The sequence below is a fragment of the Phyllostomus hastatus genome, unplaced genomic scaffold (genome assembly GCF_019186645.2).
Source record: "Phyllostomus hastatus isolate PE091 unplaced genomic scaffold, TTU_PhHast_1.1 phas_contig_38, whole genome shotgun sequence".
Taxonomy (NCBI): domain Eukaryota; kingdom Metazoa; phylum Chordata; class Mammalia; order Chiroptera; family Phyllostomidae; genus Phyllostomus; species Phyllostomus hastatus.
This window is the reverse complement of record NW_025333869.1, coordinates 8,510,369-8,529,186: the sequence shown is the minus strand read 5'-3', so window position 1 is coordinate 8,529,186 and position 18,818 is coordinate 8,510,369. Positions and strand designations below refer to the sequence as shown.

The 18,818-nt window shown below is 41.2% G+C and overlaps 1 protein-coding gene across 3 annotated transcripts in view; it reads left to right on the top strand.

The window, feature by feature from the left end:
- Positions 1–18,818, top strand: part of WDFY4 (WDFY family member 4) — a 345,693-nt gene that overhangs the window by 131,236 nt on the left and 195,639 nt on the right. For all 3 annotated transcript variants that reach the window (XM_045842001.1, XM_045841998.1, XM_045841999.1), the window contains 5 exons: positions 2,559–2,711; positions 8,579–8,652; positions 10,703–10,864; positions 11,470–11,561; positions 18,532–18,631. In XM_045842001.1, coding sequence (XP_045697957.1) covers positions 2,559–2,711; positions 8,579–8,652; positions 10,703–10,864; positions 11,470–11,561; positions 18,532–18,631 — 581 coding nt within the window. The remainder of the gene's footprint in view (positions 1–2,558; positions 2,712–8,578; positions 8,653–10,702; positions 10,865–11,469; positions 11,562–18,531; positions 18,632–18,818) is intronic.

The window sequence follows — 18,818 nt, the reverse complement described above, 5'->3', positions numbered from 1 at the left end:
CTGAGTTTTATAAGACAGATTTTCATAACACGGTAAATAAGAAGACTGGCATTCCCGACTCACATAAAAAATACACTTGAAGTTCTTCCTCATGGTTGGGTAGAGAGAGAGAGTAGGACCAGAAATCTGATACTCTAGGAAGCAGTGATTTTTAATTTGGAAATTATGAGTAATTATAGGAAGATTTGGGACAGGGAAATGGAATGATTAATGCTTTAGAATGACTTTTGACCCCAGGGTGGAGGATGGGTCAGAGGGGGAGATTTGAGCAGGAGACTGAGACAGAGCACTGTATGCTGTGAAAACTGCATCCTGGAGAGACTGGGACCCTGAGAGAGCCTGGGAAGACAGCAAAGGGGAGCAGCTGGGGCTGTGTGAGATATCAAAAGTGAAATATCAAGTGGGATAGATTGCTCAAGATCAGAAGGGCAAGCTAGGCTTGAGGTATGAATGTGAGTTATTAATATCATCATGATGCTACTTAATTCAAGAAAATTGATGAAATAGTCAAGAGGAGTAGAGAGAATAAAGAAGAAGGCTAAAGAGAAAGAAAAAACTAATCATGTAGAGGTTAGAAATGGTTAAAACCCAACTAAGGAGACTGAGAAAAAAGAAGTAAGAGAAACTAAAGAAAATTTTGCCAAAGATCTGAAAGAAGAAAGTATTTGAGAAAGCCAATGTGGTTAACAGAACAAAGCAGACTAAGAAAAGAGATATTTCCAACGAACTTGGCTCCTGGAAGTCATTGGTGACCTTTCTAAGGCAGATGGACAGGTGGAGGCAGCAACCAGGTGAAGGGGGTTGAAGAGAGAAAGTAAGATGAGGATATAGAGCCAGTGTGGCCATAGTGCTTTCTAGAAATTTGAAGAAGAGTGGCAAAATGGGGTGACAGCTAGATAGATTAGGGGTTGAGGGAGAAATATTTTAAGAAGAGAAATACTAGAGCACATTTTTTTGGTGGAAGTGACAGAGAGAGAGAGAGAGAGAGTTAAAAGAGGAGAGTTATGTTAAGAAACAGTGTCCTTGAGAAGGTGAGGAGTGGGCTCTAGAGGCCAGGTGGGAGAGGAAGGAATGCAATACAGGCCTTTATTGATATGGTGTTCAGGAGGTGAGAGTGTCCATGTCTGACAGTTACATCTTCTCAGCGGAGTATGAGGTAGAGTGGTAGAAGGGAAGGAAGGTTGAGGGAGGAAGAAGAGATGAAATCATTGTCTTTAGGAAAAGGAAAATTAGCTTGCTAGAAAAACAGATTTAGACTGCCAGGCCAAATTGAGTACCCATTTGATATTTGACACTAATAATGTAAAATGAAACCAGCCAGCCTGAATGTGATTTTTCTCAAGCAATTTTCAGCCATCCTAATTATATTCTGATGGGAGAGGAGGAATGGTCAAAGAGTTGACAAGAACAATATAAGATACTGAGTATTTGATTATTGCAATTGTCTTAGCAAGTTTGGACTGCTATAACAGCATACGATAAACTGGGTAGCTTATGAACAACAGAAATTAATTTTCTCATAGTTCTAGAGGGTGGAAAGTTCAAGATCAGGTGCCAGCATGGTCAGGTTTGGGTGAAGGCCCTCTTCTGGATTCCAGATGGCCAGTTTCTCATTGGGTCCTCACATGGCAGAGAGCAGAGAGAAGAAGCAAGTTCTCTTGTAAGGACACTAATCCCATTTGTGAAGGCTCTACCCTCTTGACCTCATCTAATCCTAACTATATCACAAAGGACCCACCTCCAAATATCATCATGTTGTGGGGTAAAATTTTCAACCTACAGGTTTTGGGAGGACACAAACATTCAGTCCATGATAATTAACAGGACTTCCCAATGGCACACTGAAAGAGTGTGTCTGAAAGGATGTGAAGAAGGGTGGGCTATGTCAGACCCATGCACAGGGAACTGAGCTGTGGGAAAGCTAAGCTGAGAATCCAGATGGGATGGGTGAGAACCCAGTTACCAGTGGATGGCTACATAGCCTGACTTTTGTGACTGAGGCCAACAGAAACAGGAGGCCCAGAGTGATCTACTTTACTAGTCTCTGAGACTGGTCTTGGCCACTGGGATTCCAGAGCCTCCTTCCTATATGGGTGCCTGCATGGTGCTGGTTTCCCAGGGTTTGCACAGCAGAATGACACATCTGGTGGCTGTAACTGGAGTGACATTGGGTGTAACTGAGTTCATGGGTTGTTGGTACCTTCCTGGTGATAGAGCAGCACTTATGGGATGGTTATGAATAGAGGATCCATTTAGGTACATGAGAAGGAACACAGAAACTGGAGGAAACTGAGAGGGGAGAAGGCATCGAGGAATTCTGGAATACAGAGGAAGAGATTTAGGAAGAAGCACATGTACAGAATGGTAGGCACTGATGGGGAAGCAGCCACAGGAGTTGGCACATGTTTTTTCTTCTGAGCCCATAGGAACAAGGAGGTAGCCCCGAAGAGCAGAGGAGTTCAGACCAGGCTGACCAAAGATGATGGGACAAGCAGGTGAGGAACAGAGTCCTGACACTAAACTCATGTGAAGAATGCTTCTTGTTTTAACCTTTCCAGATACTGGCATTCCTCCTGAGGAAGAATACCTCTCTTCTAAACCATCGAGTATTTCAGCTGATCCTCTCCATTGCTGGCACTGCAGAACTGGGCTTCAGGTCATCCACCATCACCAATGTTGGTGTTTTTCAGCACATTCTCTGTGATTTTGAGGTAAACTGGAGATGGAATTTGAATTGTAAAGGAATGTGAGATGGTTAAAAAAGTCTGGAACTTTCTCTAAACCTAGCACATTGGCTTCCTCAATAGTTATGATGGTTATAAGAGGGAAAACCTCAAAGACTTTGGAGCATAGAGGTCCTGGTTTATAATGAAATCCTAACACTAATGGGCTGTATGGCCTTGGGAAAGTCTCTTGACTTCTCTGAGTTACAGTTTTCTCAAGCATGAAATAAAGACCATCATCTTCCTTAACAGGCTTGTGTGCATGTCAAACCAGGTAGTATCTGAGAAAGAATTTTAAAACTGTAGGATAATTTATATGTTTAAAAATATATTCTTCCCTGGCCAGGTGGCTTAGTTTGTTGGAGTGTCACCCCTTACACCAAAGGGTTACGGATTTGATCCCCAGTTGGGTGCATACAGGAAGCAACCAATCTATGTTTCTCTGTTACATTGATGTTTCTCTCTATTTCTCTCCCTTCCTTTCTCTAAAATCAATAAAAAACAAAACAAAACATATCCTCAGGTCAGGATTAAAACATATTTGTGTGTGTGTGTGTGTGTGTGTGTGTGTGTGTGTGTGTGTGTAATCTGCCAGTTCTTTTGAATGGTGTCTTGCTGTTCACAAGTGCTCCTTTGAAAGGATGACTGAGAAATGCTGAGGGTATGCCTCAGGCTCAGAGCAGAGTTTTGCACAGAACTTTGGGTAGATATATCCATTCAGGAAGCATAATTTACTGAGGTCACACTGGGGTCAGATATGAAGGTATCCTGGAGTCATGGTGATAACATGGATGCAGTCTCTCCTTACAGCTGCCTGGGCTTGGGACACAACAAAGGTGACATACAATGTGCTGAGTGTGAGGGGGACAGGCACAGGGCTTCTGGGGGGTGGGAGTGAGAGAACACTCAGTCAGCTCTACAGATCAGGGACCCTGGGGCTGAGCCTAGAAGAGTGCATGCATTGGGGGACATTCAAGGCAGAGTGCATGTTATTTGCACACATGCAGGGATGAAAGCAGCCAGGGGGACTGAGAGAAAGTGGCCTGGAGAGCACCTGTCAGGGAGTTGTTGCAAATAGACCTGAGACTGGAAGGGGAGGGTGAGAAGGCAGGCTGAAGATGCTAAACTGCAGGACATGCATTTTAATCAATATACGAGAGTGTGCTGGAGCCCATGGAAGTATTTTAAAAACTGTTTTCTAAGTTAAATATAATATATTCTTATTACAGAATACTTTAAATAAGAGAAAAGTGTAGGAGGGACTCATATTTCTGAGACCCAGATGATTGTTGTCAACCTTCAAGATATCCTTTCTTAACTCTCTATGCATACTATTGTATTTTTTATCATAGTCATAATATTAGTGTAGATATTATTAGTCCAACCTTTCACCACATAACATAAACATTTAAAAAATTTTATTACAGACTTTTACAAGCATTGTTCTGAGGTCAGAATATAATCTGTGTTGCATCTGGTTACTTCATAATTCCCCTATTGTCAAATTCTTCGATTATTTCTACATATTGTTGTTATGATTGAATGCTGTTATACATAACACTTTTGTGTGTACTTTCCTCCTATGTAAAAATTCCTTAGAATTACTAGAATAAAGGCTTTTATTATAAAATTTTTTATTGTTGTTCAATGACAGTTGTCTCTATTTTTCTCCCAATTGCTCTCCCCTGTCCTGTACATGCAGCCCCCCTCATTCAACCCTCCATCAACCCTTGTCTTTGTCCATGGGTCCTTTATACATGTTCCTTGATGACTCTTCCCATTCTTTCCCCATTATCTCTCTCCCCACTTCCCTCTGGTCACTGTCAGTTTGTTCTTTAATTTCATGTCTCTGGTTATATTTTGTTCACTTGCTTTGTTGATTAGGTTCCATTTATAGGTGAGATCATATGGTATTTGTCTTTCAATGCCTGGCTTGTTTCAAAAATATAATAAATTTGAGATTGTTGATAAGTTTTGCTGAACTGCAGCTACTTAAGGATGTTATTTAGAGAATCAAAATTTTATTCTAGGTCTATCACTTAGGTGGTAAGAATCCCAGGCAGGGAGATGGGTCATGAGATTGTTACAGAAAACCAGGTGGATAATTTTGAAACGTGAACTGCCACAAAGGCAGTGAGATAAAAGGATCAATGAGGATAATAATTCAAATTAGAATTTGTTTCTATAGAACTGAATAACAAAGAAAATACTATATATCAAAACACTGTGGGGGCACTGCTGAAAGCTGGAGATAGAAGAAAATTTATAGTCATCAATGTCCATGTTAGAAAAGAGAACATTTTAAATTAATGAACAGGGGCTTCAGATCAAGAAGTTAAAACAACTGAAAAACAAACCCAAACCAAAACAAATAAAAAGAAAAATACAAAAACCGCAAACAAATACCATATGATTTCACTATTAACAGGAAACTAATCAACAAAATGAACAAGCAAACAAAGTATAGCAAAAGACATTGAAATTGAGAACAGGCTGACAGTGATCAGAAGGGAGAGGGGAGGGGCAATGGGGAAAATGGTGAAGGGTTTACAGGAACAATTATAAAGGACATATAGGCAATAACAAGGGGGTTGTGGAAATGGGGGAGGGAGGTGAGAGGGCTGGTGTGAGAAAAGCAGAAAGGCAGAAAACTGTACTTGAACAACAATAAAAGAAATTAAAAAAAAAACAAAACAAAAAACAAAAGCAGATTTTCAAGAAAGAAAGAAGGAATAATAAAGATGAGAACATTAATTATTTAAATAGTAAAGAAATAAACAAAGAAAGGATCATTGACACTAGTTAACTGGTTCTAATAGAAAGAAGACAGGAAGCCCTGGCTAATATGGCTCAGTGGATTAAGTGCCGGCCTGTGAACCAAAGGGTTGCAGGTTCGATTCCCAATCAAGGCATGTGCCTGGGTTACAGGCCAGGTCCCTAGTAGGGGATGTGTGAGAGGCAACCACATTGATGTTTCTCCCCCTCTCCTTCTCCCTCCCTTTCCCTCTTTCTAAAAATAAATAATTAAAATCTACACCTGGAATGCAGAGAAGTTCCACTGGCCCTGGATCTGAAGATAAATTTAGGATTGTGAGGGAAGACAGCAGGGCCTGGTATGTGTGAGGGAAGACAGCAGGGCCTGGTATGTGGACTCCCTGTGCACAACAGGAAAAGAGATGTGCTCAAGTGGCTCTGCTACATGGATAAGTGGACAACATGTCCTGTCCAAAATGCTGTGTTCCTGCTGAGGCATCATGGAACCCCTGCCACCAGCCTGGCTCAGAAATGACTCATGCAAGAACCCTCCAGGCTCCCACTGCCCTCTCCTGAAATGACAAATGGCATCACCCTCCCTGAGTAAACTATTTCCTTGGGTGAGCTGGTGCTTTTAAAGCTTAGGTTAAGAATAAAAAACCCAAGTAAAGCAAAATGAAATAAAGTAAAATAAAATTTTGAGAAAAGATCGAAAAGGAAGAGTTTCCTAAATGTATCTCTACATCAAGTAAAATAAAGGCAGAGATGTGTACATTGCATTTGGAGGTCAGTGACAAGCCTAATGAAAAGTAAATAATAGGGTCAGAAGTCAGGTGAAGAGTAGGGAGGAGGATGAAATCAGAGACAGTCTTTTGAAGAAGAAAAGAAAATAGAGGGGAGGAGTTTCAGGACCTAAGATAGGAGGTGAGTCTGATTATAGGCTGAGAAGGAGGAAGTAGTGGGAAAAGTGTGGTTAAAATACCAAGATGGAGAAACTGCTATTGATGGCACAAGTCTTTAAAGAAGAAGGAGGGTTTGGAGACAAGTAAAGGGGTTACAGGAGAAAGGGCGGGGTCCTCAATGACTGGGACAGACAGCTGAGAGGGAGAAGAGACATGAAGTTGAGGGCATTCAAGTCTTAGACTTTTGGTTCTTTGAAGCAGGGACAGGTTGGCACATTCTGGCTTGTGAGGTGATCTCAGGTGGGGAGAAGGCACATTTAGACACATTACTTATTCGATATTTAAATAAATCATATATCTCAATGAAGTCCTTAGAAAACAGGTTATATAACAGGAAAACAAGCAAAAGATTCAATTATCTTCATTCTCCAAAATTTAGATACTTGGTATTATGTAAAGTAATTTCTAAAAGAGCTATCAGCATCAAATGTGCTATGGCAATGTCTTAGTGTTCTAATGCTCCTGGAAAGCAAATCAGGGATGTGCTATGGTGGGAAGGGGAAGGGGCCTAGGAGCATCCTAGATTGGTTAGGTTCATGTTTTTCTGTCTCTCAGTTCTCAACATGGAGCTTGGTGTGTCATGTGTTCTGTGACTCCCTTTGTGAATGAATATTCCAAGCGTGAAGGGCTCTTGTCATCCTACTGATGTGTACTTTGAGGTGCCATGACTTTCACCCATCCCCTACTGGAGCCACGTCAGCCACACAAGCTCTCCCATGGTAGCTGCCCTACCTCCATGTGCTCTGAGCAGTGACTGTGCTTACAGGGGCTGGAAATCTGTCAGCTTGTTTCTGGTTTAGAGCAATACATTTATTTCACCTTGATTTTCCTTGCATTCATTCTTTAAAAAATTAATGGGTTCTTATTATGTGCTCACCATGAGGTAGGTATAATGCTAGGTCCTGGGGATTGCAGGGGGTGGTCTCTGTCTTCATGGGCCTCCTGATAAACTTGGATCCACTGAAACTCTTCTGCTTTCCCTCTTAAGAGCATAGCCATGGCTGCCTGCTTCATTCAAGTGAGGGTGATTATTGACCCTATGGGTTACACTCTACAGATGGCCTGTTGGGAATCTCACTGGCCTGTTGCACAGTGAGGGGGCAAAAGGATAGGCTCCATGGTTGGACAGACCAGGCTTTGATAAATGTGCCAATTAATAAATGGTTGCCATTTTGGTTGCCAAGTAACTTGGTTGCCAAGTTACTTAGTGTCTGTGAGCCTCAATCTTCTCATCTACTAAATGCAGATATCATTTTAGGACTTTGCATGACAGTTCTTACCTCCCACAAATGGTATAATTTGTAAGTGTGAGCTCTTTTTGGTGTTAGATGACTGCCCTGTATAATACCACATCTGAATCCTCTACATGTGGGGCCTTAGGAAATTTTCAGTATTTAGAGATAAGAAATAATAGAGCTCTCTAAAAGGGGTGTAGAAATGAGACATGAAGGGTCACCATCAACTTGGTCCTAGAGGATAGTTAGCAGCTGCATTTTGTTTACTATGAATGAAAACAACCTGAGTGATTACCTTCACTTTGGGAATCTTGGTGCATTTCACATCTGTGTCACTCAAAGTTCTGTTGTACAGAAGGCAGTGTGGGCTGTGCTCAGGTTTTATGAAGAAAGTGTTGCATGCACAAACTGGGTGTGTACCTGCTATACCGTAAAACCAGAAAAGTGAGACCCAGCTTCTAATTCCAGTCCTACCACTTGTTGGTGGTGAGTGGGACTCATCACTCAGCTGGTCTATCTCAGCCTCTATTTTCTCATCTCTAAAGTGGGAACACTGGCATTTTCCTGGCAGGATGAGATGAATTTGGTATATGGACTGTCTAGGGCCCAAGGCTGGACAGACATTGGTTAGCACAGGTGTCCTTAGTTGGAATCTAAACCCATAGTGAAGTTCCAGGCAGCAACAGAGATGAGGAGGAGAGAAATGATGTTTGAGCTTTCCCCCAGGGCTGGAGCCCTTTACATTCTGTCAACAAGAGATTTGGTCTGATTCCAGAGGTGAAAAATTGTGTTAGTGACTCCAAGTGAAAGGACACTATGTCTAGCACATTATCTGTTCAAACTTCCTGGAAACCCCCTTTTTTCACACATGCCTTGGTTTCACTGTGTGTTTGCTGTCTTCTAGCTCTGGATGAATACTGTGGACAACCTGGATCTCTCCCTCTTTTCCCATCTTGTGGAAATCCTTCGATCACCAAGGTAGGCTGGGCTTTGGCAGCCTGGGCCTTAGAGCCAAAGGTTTCATGCCAAGAAAAGGGACTGAGAGGGCAAGACGGCCATTGGCTGAGCAACCATGGCCCCTGCCCACTCCCAGAGCACTGAGTCTCCTGATGGTAGCATGTTTGTCTTAAACTGTCCAGGCTTCTATAACAAAATACCACAGGCTGGGTGACTTATGAACAACAAAAATTTATTTCTCACAGTTCTAGAGGCTGATAGATTTGGTGTCTGGTGAGGACCCCACTTCCTGGTTCATAGAAGTCTGTCTTATTGCTATAACTTCAACTGTTAAAAGGGACATGGGAGCTCTCTAGTGCTTCCTTTATGATGGCACTAATCCTATTCATGGGGCATCATCTTCATGACCTAATAGCCTCCCAAGGCCCCACCACTGAGGGTAAGGATTCAACACAAGAATTTAGGGGGGCCACAAATATTCAGTTTGTAGCAATACCCTTCCCAGTGGTTCATTTATGTGGGGCATGTCTGTCTCCCCTGCTGTTTTGGGGCCTTAGAAGGCAGCTTTCTAGCCCTGGCAACTAGCACCTTCTTAGGGATCAGTAAGTGGGGCCAGTAGAGGAGAACCCACCTGCCTCCCAACCCACTGTCCCTCTAAGTGACCTCTCCAAGTTACTTTTTGAATTAGTCAGAGCTCTTTTTGTTGCAAGTGGCAAAACTACCCTACAAGCAATTTAGGGAAGAAAGAAAGGGAAGGAGAAAGGGAATGGAGAAAAAAGGAATTTATTGCTTATACAACTGAATGGGGCAGATCTTTAGCTATGGCTGGGTGGCACTCATAGCACTTTTTCTGAGATCTGTCACTGATGTTGTCCTGGCTTTCTTCCTTGCTAGTGTCATTTCAGCAGGCCTTCTGTGGCAGCAAGGTGGCTGCTGGGCTCCTCAGAGCATATCCTCTGCTCAGCACAGTCCCAGAGAGGGCTTCTCTTTATTCCATAATCCTAGCAATAGGATGAAGCCTCACAGGGCCATCTGGGGTCATTTGTCCCAGCTGGAAACATGACTTCACCTATTGGGTAGGTGGAGAGGAGTTAGAAAGAAGTGTTTCCCAAAGAAAACCAAGGGTTGTGATCAGAATAAGGGAGAAGAGAGGCAGGGAAGCCAACATATGAACGTTCCATTTCACATGGCTCCTTGGTGCTGAAAGTTCAGAGAAGAACAAGATATAATCCTGTGGAGAAGAAATACAGAAAAAATGGCCTGCTCAGTGCTGTAATGAGAAAGCTCATGAAAGACACCAAGGCTTATAAACAACAGACATATCACACACAGAGCTGGGCTGCTCTGCCTCTCGTGTATCAGGGATGTGGAGCCCTGCAGAATTTAGCATGTTAGAACTAAATGGAAGTTCAAGAAGGAAGAATTCACCCAAATTATCCTTCTTCCATCTCTTTGTCTTTCCCATTTTCCACTTTCTCTCTGAACCTGTTGTTTTCTAAGAGGTAGGCATTTACTGTGGTAGCTGTTTTCTTGGGGGGAGTAGAATTTACTGGAAATTGCATTGTGATTAGCCCAAGGAGGGGAATGTGGATGTTTGAATTCTGTCAAAGGTTCCCCTTTGACTTTCAGCGATGTGTTCATCCACTTTGTGGTTTTAGGGTGGCAGGAAGAGCACACACCAGACAGGCTCGCCAAGGGCCCCATGCTCCTGGCTGTTGGGAAGTGCTCACAGTCACACTCAATTCTGCTGTCTTTGTTCTGAGTTTTCTGAGACCACCATTAGTTTTCCCTGGAGAATGGAATTTAAAAGTCAATAATTGGGGGTTGTCTTTGAAGGCAGTTTCTGGAGAGGGGCAGTAGAAAGGTACAGGAGCTTTGTCCCTAGTGGCCCTGGAACTTGGAAGACACTTATTCAATGGGTGTCTGACAGCATTTTGATTAACTGCCAAGTCAGCATTGGAGTCAGAGGACCACAGAGTAAGCCCAGCCTGGAAAACCTTTTTAGCAGAAACACAGCAAATTTGGTTCATTCCAGTAAAAGCTTTTACTGCTTCTCTCCTGGGCTCACCAGGGAAGGACCCCGGAATGCTGAAGTTGCTCACCAGGCCCAGCTTATACCCAAGCTCATCTTCCTCTTCAATGAGCCAGGCCTCACCCCCTCCAAGATCCCCACCATCATGGCCATCCTGCACTGTCAGCTGAGGGGCCACTTCAGTATACAGGACTTGCTCAGGTACCACACCAAACTTCCCAGGGGAAAGGGCAGATCCTCTGACTGTTTCATGAGGGAATATAGGCCCAGCTGTCTCCTGACCACACTCAACCCAGCATCACTACCTTTCAATGCAATGGCAGGTTCTATTCCTTGGAATCTTCAAGGAGATTTCTGATCAGGGCCAAACGTTGAAGAAAAGGGTAAATGTGTGAGAGTCCCCAGCAGGGCTGTGTGTTCACTGCTCCCTGGTGCTCAGAAATGCCTGTTGTAACACAAATTCAAGCCTTTCCATAAGCACAGCCATCACCACAGCTGATGATCCAACATGCCTGCCTTTTGCAGACTTCCCAAAAAGCAGTCTCAGCTGGTGTGGCATTTAAACTTGTTCATCATCATCATGATCTCTTCTAGTGATCTGGCAGAGCCAGAGCTAACTGCTCTGATGAATCCTGGAAGATTTTAGAGGTCTCTGGAAATATTGCATTAAGTGCAGAATAATGTGATTCCCCTTGAACCCTACCTTGAAGCTGCATTTCAGTGGATCTATATAGAAAACCTTCATATGTGTTCAGCAGATGTGACTGAGCCCCATGTTGAATGTATCCTTCTTTCTCTATATTAAGGGTTGCAGTGTTTGTCGTGTATACTCTCAAGCCTTCATCGGTGGATGAGAGGCAGATCTGCATGGATGGAGCCCCGGGCTACTCTGTGCCTGGTGAGAAGACCTTTCCCAGAAGACAGTCTGAGGCAGCAGGATGACCCTCACAGCATGCCTGACAGCTACACATTGTGGGCCATTTTGCAGGGGGAAGAGCTAAGACAAAGGAAGGGGAAGGCATCCATAGCTAAGAAGTTGTTCCCAAATAGTGACTTGTGAGGTCAGGTTTTATGATGAGGGTCACAAACTAAATTAAACTGTATATTCTTTCTTTACAACCTCAAATGGCTTCCAGGATAAAACTCAGTTTTCTGTAGACTAGGAGGTGGGATCTTTCAATGCCCAGCCCATGCCTACCTTCCTGATTGAATCTTCCCACCCTTGCTTCCCTGGTGAGCCCCAATTTCAGCACTCTGAAGCCCTTGCAGGCCCTAATGTGTAACGATCTGTCCTCTATCCATGCTGTGCACATGCTGTTCCCTCTGAAGGAATACCTACCCTCCTCTATTCCCATTCCCTACCTCATCCCTCTAGATTAGCCATTCCTAGTCCCACCAAGCCATGTTAAGTCACCTCCTCTAGGCTTCTAAAGCCCTTGTACTTACTCTATTGCACAGCTTTGTGATTGGTTTCTTTTTTGAATGTGTCTCTCCCTAACCAGGTAGAATAGCAGCTATGTTGTGTTCCACATTTCCTCTGCTAGGACTGGTATGAGGGAACAGTTACTGTCCACTTGGTCCTGGGCCCTCCAGATCCATGCTGTCCAAGATGGGAGCCTCCATACACATGAAGCCATTTTATTGTAATTAATTGAAATGCAATTAAAAATTCCATTCCTCAGTCTCATTAGCCACATTACAAGTGCTTGATAGCTACAGGAGGCTAGTGGTTACCACATGGACAGGCAGATATAGAACATTTTTATCATTGCAAAAGAGTCTCCTGGATAGCATTACTAAATCTAAATTAGTTCTCTCTTCTCCTTGGAGCAGGACTGAAAAGTAGGAATTCTCATTCCCATTTTGCAGGTGAGGAAATTGAGGCTCAGAGATATTAGGACTTTAATAAGAAATTGAACCAGAATCCAAATAGAGAGGAACCCAACTCCACTTTGTCAAGCTGCTTCATTAGTTCTATTTCTATAGCTTAGTGCCTGTGCCGCAAGTTAATTACAAAACAACTGGCTAACCAAAGGAATGAATGAATGCATAATGGGATAACAGTGAGCTTACTTAGCCAACCCTCCTTATATGGACTCCATTGTGAAACTTTTGTAAAAACATCTATTGGCACAGTGTTCACATGTCCTTCAGGACTATAATAACATTCAGAAGTAAAGTTTCTTTCTCTACTGGATCTATATACCTCTTGCTTTAACTTAAACTCTATTTTTTTAATTATTGTTCAAATACAGTATTCTCCTTTTTACTCCCAATCCAGTCCCCACTCCCACACCTCCCCACTTCCCTCCCATTACCACCCTCCCCTTAGTTTATGACCATGTGTCCTTTAAGTTTGTTCCTGTGAACCCTTCCTACTGTCCCCTGAAATTCCCTCTACTCTCTTCTGGGGGCACTGTCAGCCTGACCTCTATTTCAGTGTCTTTGGTTATATTTTGCTTGTTTCTTTGTTTTGTTGTTTAGGTTCCTGTTAAAGGTGAGACCATATGGTATTTGTCTTTCACTGCCTGGCTTGTTTCGCTTAGCATAATGTTTTCCAGCTCCAACCACGCTGTTGCAAAGGGTAGGAGCTCCTTCTTTCTTTCTGCTGCATAGAATTCCATTGTGTAAATGTGCCATAGTTTTTTGATCCATTCATTTACTGATGGGCATCTTGGTTGCTTCCAGAATCTAGCTATTGTAAATTGTGCTGATATGAACATTGGGATGCATAGGTTCATTTGAATTGGTGTTTTAGTATTCTTAGGATAGAGTCCCAGCAGTGGAATTGCAGGGTCAAAAGGCAGATCCATTTTTAGTTTCCTGAGGAAGTTCCATACTTTTTTCCATAGTGGTTGTACCAGTCTGAAGTCCCACCAGCAGTGTACTAGGGATCCCTTTTCTCCACAATCTCTCCAACACTTGTTGTTTGTTGCTTTGTTTCTGATGGCCATTGTGACCAGTGTGAAGTGTATCTCATTGTGGTTTTAATTTGCATCTCTCTGATAGCTAGCAATATTGAACATCATTTCATGTGTCTTTGGATTTTCTGTAGGTCCTCCTTGGAGAAGTGTCTGTTCAAGTCCTTTGCCCACTTTTTAGTTGGATTCCTTGTCTTCTTAGAGTGCAGTCTTATAAGTTCTTTACATATTTTGGAGATTAAACCCTTGTCTGAGGTATCATTGGCAAATATGTTTTCCCAAACAGTTGATTCTCTTTTAATTTTGATACTGTTTTCTTTAGCTGTGCAGAAGCTTTTAATTTTGACGAGGTCCCATTTTTTTATTCTTTCCTTTATGTCCCTTGCTCTAGGGGACAAGTCAGTAAAAAAGTTTCTTTGTGAAATATCTGAGATTTTCCTACCTACATTCTCCTCTAGGACTTTAATGGTCACATTTTATATTTAAGTTCTTTATCCACCTTGAATTTATTTTTGTATATGGTGTAAGTTGGTGCTCAAGTTTCATTTTTTTTTGCACGTGGCTGTCCAGTTCTCCCAACACCATTTGTTGAAGAGGCTATTTTTACTCCATTTTATGTTGCTGCCTCCTTTGTCAAATATTAATTGACTATAGACAATTGGGCTTATTTCTGGGCTCTCTGTTCTGTTCCATTGGTCTATGTGCCTGTTTTGATGCCAGTACCAGGCTGTTTTGATTACAGTGGCCTTGTAGTATAGTTTAGTGTCAGGTATTCTGATCCCTCCTACTTTACTCTTCTTTCTCAAAATTGCAGCAGCTATTTGGGGTTGTTTATAATTCCATATACATTTTTGAAGTGTTTGTTCTATGTCTGTTAAATATGCCATTGGTACTTTAATAGGAATTGCATTGAATGTGTAAATTGCTTTGGGTAGTATGGACATTTTGACGATATTCTTCCAATCCATGAGCACAGTATATGTTTCCATTTGTCTGTGTCTTCCTTGATTTCTTTCTTCAGTGTTGTGTAGTTTTCTGCATACAGGTCTTTTACCTCTTTGGTTAGGTTTATTCCCTGATATTTTATTTTTCTTTTTGCTATTTCAAATGGGATTTTTTCTTTGATCTCTGTTTCTGCTGTTTCATTGTTGGTGTACAGAAAAGCCTTTGATTTCTGGATATTGACTTTGTATCCCACTGTTTTTCCAAATTCATTTATTAGGTCAAGCAGTTTTTTGGTAGAGTCTATAGGATTTTCTATGTATACTATCATGTCATCTGCAAACAGTGACAGTTTTGTTTCCTCCTTTCCGATTTGGATGCCTTTTATTTCTTTTTCTTGTCTGATTGCTGTGGCTAAAACTTCCAGTACTATATTGAATAGAAGTGGTGACAGTGGACATCCTTGTCTAGTTCCTGATCTTAGTGGAAAAGATTTTAATTTTTGCCCATTAAGTATGATGTTGGCTGTAGGTCTCTCATATATGGCCTTTATTATGTTGAGGAATGCTCCCTCTATTCCCACTTTGCCGAGCGTTTTTATCATGAATGGGTGCTGTACCTTATCAAATGCTTTTTCTGCATCAATTGATATGATCATGTGGTTTTTGTCTTTGCTTTTGTTTATGTGATGTATTACATTTACTGACTTGCGAATATTGAACCATCCTTGCATCCCTGGAATGAATCTCACTTGGTCATGATGTATAATCTTTATAATGTATTGTTGGATGCAGTTTGCCAGTATTTTGTTGAGGATTTTAGCATCAATGTTCATCAGTGATATTGGCCTGAAGTTTTCTTTCTTTGTTGTGTCTTTATTTGGTTTTGGAATTAGGATGATGTTGGCCTCATAAAAAGAGTTTGGGAGACTCCCATCTTTTTGGATTTTTTGGAATAGTCTGTGAAGGATACAGGTTAGCTCTTCCTTAAATGCTTTGTAGAATTTTCCTGTGAAACCATCTGGTCCCGGGCTTTTGTGTGTTGGGAGTTTTTTGATTACTGCTTCAATTTCTTTTGTTGTTATTGGTCTGTTCAGGCTTTCAGCTTCTTTTTCATTGAGTTTTGGAAGATTATATTTTTCTAGAAATTTGTCCATTTCATCTAGGTTTTCAGATTTTTTGGCATACAGTTCTTTGTAGTAATTTCTTACAATCCTTTGTATTTCTGTGGTAATCTCTCCTCTTTCATTTCTGATAGTGTTTAATTGGGTCTTCTCTCTTTTTTTTCTTGATGAGTCTGCTTAAAGGCTTGTCGACTTTGTTTATCTTTTCAAAGAACCAGTTCTTGGATTCATTGGTCCTTAGAATTGTGCTTTTAGTCTCTATGTCATTTAATTCTGCTCTGATCTTGGTTATTTCCTTCCTTCTGCTTGCTCTGGGCTGCCTTTGTTGTTGTTCCTCGAGTTCTTGTAAACATAGGGTTAGGTTGTTTGTTTGGAATGTTTCTAACCTTTTTAGGTGGGCCTGTATTGCTATGAACTTCTCTCTCAGGACTGCCTTGGCTGTGTCCCATAAGTTTTGGGTTGTTGTGAGTTCGTTTTCATTTGTTTCCAGAAACCTTTTGATTTCTTCCTTAATATCATTCTTGACCCATTCATTGTTTAATAGCATGCTATTTAATCTCCATGATTTTGAGTGTTTTTGGTTTTTTTCCTTGGGGTTGGTTTCTAGCTTCAGTCCCTTGAGGTCTGAGAAAATGCTTGGTATGATTTCAATTTTCTTGAAATTCTTGAGGCTGGTTTTGTGTCCTATCATGTGGTCTATCTTTGAAAATGTTGTGTGTACTTTTGAAAAGAATGTATATTTAGCTTCTTTTGGATAGAGGGCTCTGTATGTATCAGTAAAGCCCATTTCATCAAGGGTATTGTTCAATGCCACAATATCTTTGTTGATATTTTGTTTGGAAGATCTGTCCATTTTTGATAGTGGGGTGTTAAAATCTCCCATTATAATTGTGTTGCTGACCATATCTTTCTTGAAGTCCTCTAAGATTTTCTTTATGTATTTCTGTGCTCCTATGTTGGGTGCATATATATTTACAATATTTATGTCTTCTTGGTGGATTCTTCCCTTGAGTATTATGAAATGACCTTCTGGGTCTCTCTTAATGGACCTTTTTTGGAAGTCTATTTTGTCTGATATGAGTATTGCTACCCCGGCTTTTTTTTTCTGTCCATTTGCATGGAAGATTTGTTTCCAGACCTTCACTTTCAGCGTGTGTAGGTCTTTTATCCTGACGTGGGTCTCTTGTAGACAGCAGATATGTGGTCCATTTTTTCTTATCCATTCAGCTATTCTATGTCTTTTGATTGGAACATTTAATCCATTTACATTTAAAGTTATTATTGATAGGTACTTATTCATTGTCTTTTATGTATGTGTGTTCCTCTCTCTCTCTCTCTTTTCCTTCCCTTCCTTAAATCAGTCCTTTTAGAATCTCTTGCAGAGCTGGTTTTGTCGAGGTGTATTCTTTTAGACTTCTTTTGTCTGGGAAGCTTCTTATTTGGCCTTCTATCTTGATCAAGAGCCTTGCTGGATATAGTAGCCTTGGTTGCAGACCTCTGGTTCTCATTACCTGGAGTATTTCTTGCCATTCTCTTCTGGCTTGAAGTGTTTCCATTGAGAAGTCAGCTGTTAGCCTTATTGGGGGCTCCCTTGTATGTTACTTCCTTTTTCTCCCCTGCTGCCTTTAAGATTCTCTCTTTGTCTTGGAATTTTGCCATTTTAATTATGATGTGTCTTGAGGTGGGCCTCTTTGGGTTCCTCTTGATTGGGACTCTTTGTGTTTCCTGGATTTGTGTGACTTTTTCTCTCATTAAATTACGGAAGTTCTCCTTCATTACTTGTTCAACTAGGTTTTCGATCCCTTGCTCTTCTTCTTCTCCTTCTGGTATCCCTATTATAAGGATATTATTACGTTTCATATTGTCTTGCATTTCTCTTAATCCCTCTTCATTCTTTCTGAGCCTCTTTTCCTTTTCTTGCTCTTTCTGGATGTTGTTTTCTACTTTGTCCTCCAGCTCGCTAATCTGATCTTCTGCTTCATCGATCCTGCTTTTCACTCCTTCTATTGTATTCTTCAGTTCAGAAATTGTATTCTTCATTTCCTCTTGACCTTTCTTGAGAGTTTCTATTTCCTTTTTCATGTTTATATAGTTTGCCGTGAGATTGATGTAGTTTCCCTCTAATTTCTGAATGCTCATTGTGAGTTCATTGAACTTCCTGGTAATCATTATTTTGAAATCACTATCTGATAGTTGAGTTGCCTCTATTTCATTTAGCATTTTTCCTGAGGCTTCCTCGTTTCCCTTCAACTGGGGGTTGTTTCTTTGTTTTCTCATTTTTTGTGGGTTTCTTCTTTTTTCTTCTTGTTTGTTAATTTGATCTGTTCTGATTTCCTGTAATTATGGTGTGAACTTCTGTGGTAGAATATTTGTGAGATTCAGTAGTGCAATCTCCTTCATGTATCCTGGTGTTCACAGCTTCTCCCTACTCTTATTGGAATGGACTGTGCTCACAAGCTTATTCTTATTGCAGCATCAACATGCCAAAGGCCTAGGGTAGAGGCTAGTTGATAGCAGGAACCAATACTGAGTACCATGGTCTTCACACTCTACCCTCAATGCCTGGCATAATACCCAGCAGCTAGTGCATGCTCAGAAGTGTTGCAGCCTATGATAATTTTTAAAAATCTTCTATTGGAAGATGTATTTTTTCTGAAGATAGGGAGATTAAAAATATCTCTAGTTAAAGAGAACTTTAAGAATACTTCCTGAAATTTTTTTAAAGCATTGTATTAAAGTCTAGAATTGAATGGCAAAATTTGGAGTTCCACCCATGCCCTAAGTCCTGAATGAAGTGAGCATTTTGTGAATATGATTGCTTACTGAAGAAAATATGTCTCTTTACAACATTCACTCTCAAATCTAAATTTTCTCTTTTGTAGCTGGAAGCCAAACATCTGGAAAGACAATCTGGCTCAGAAACCAGCTACTGGAGATGCTGCTCAGTGTAATATCTTCCTCCCAACTTCATCTGTCTTCTGAGTAAGTAGCTCCAGGAAGAGTGATTTGGCATGAGGCTGCCTCATACAGGGTGTGGTGTTAAAAACTTTTCTTAATGAAAAGTTTAGCATCTCAGAGTTGTTTTTCTGCAATATGTTTCCTGCTCTAGTCAAAAAGAAAATTACATTCTCTCCACCCAATAAAGCAGACCTTGCCCTAAGATATTTTA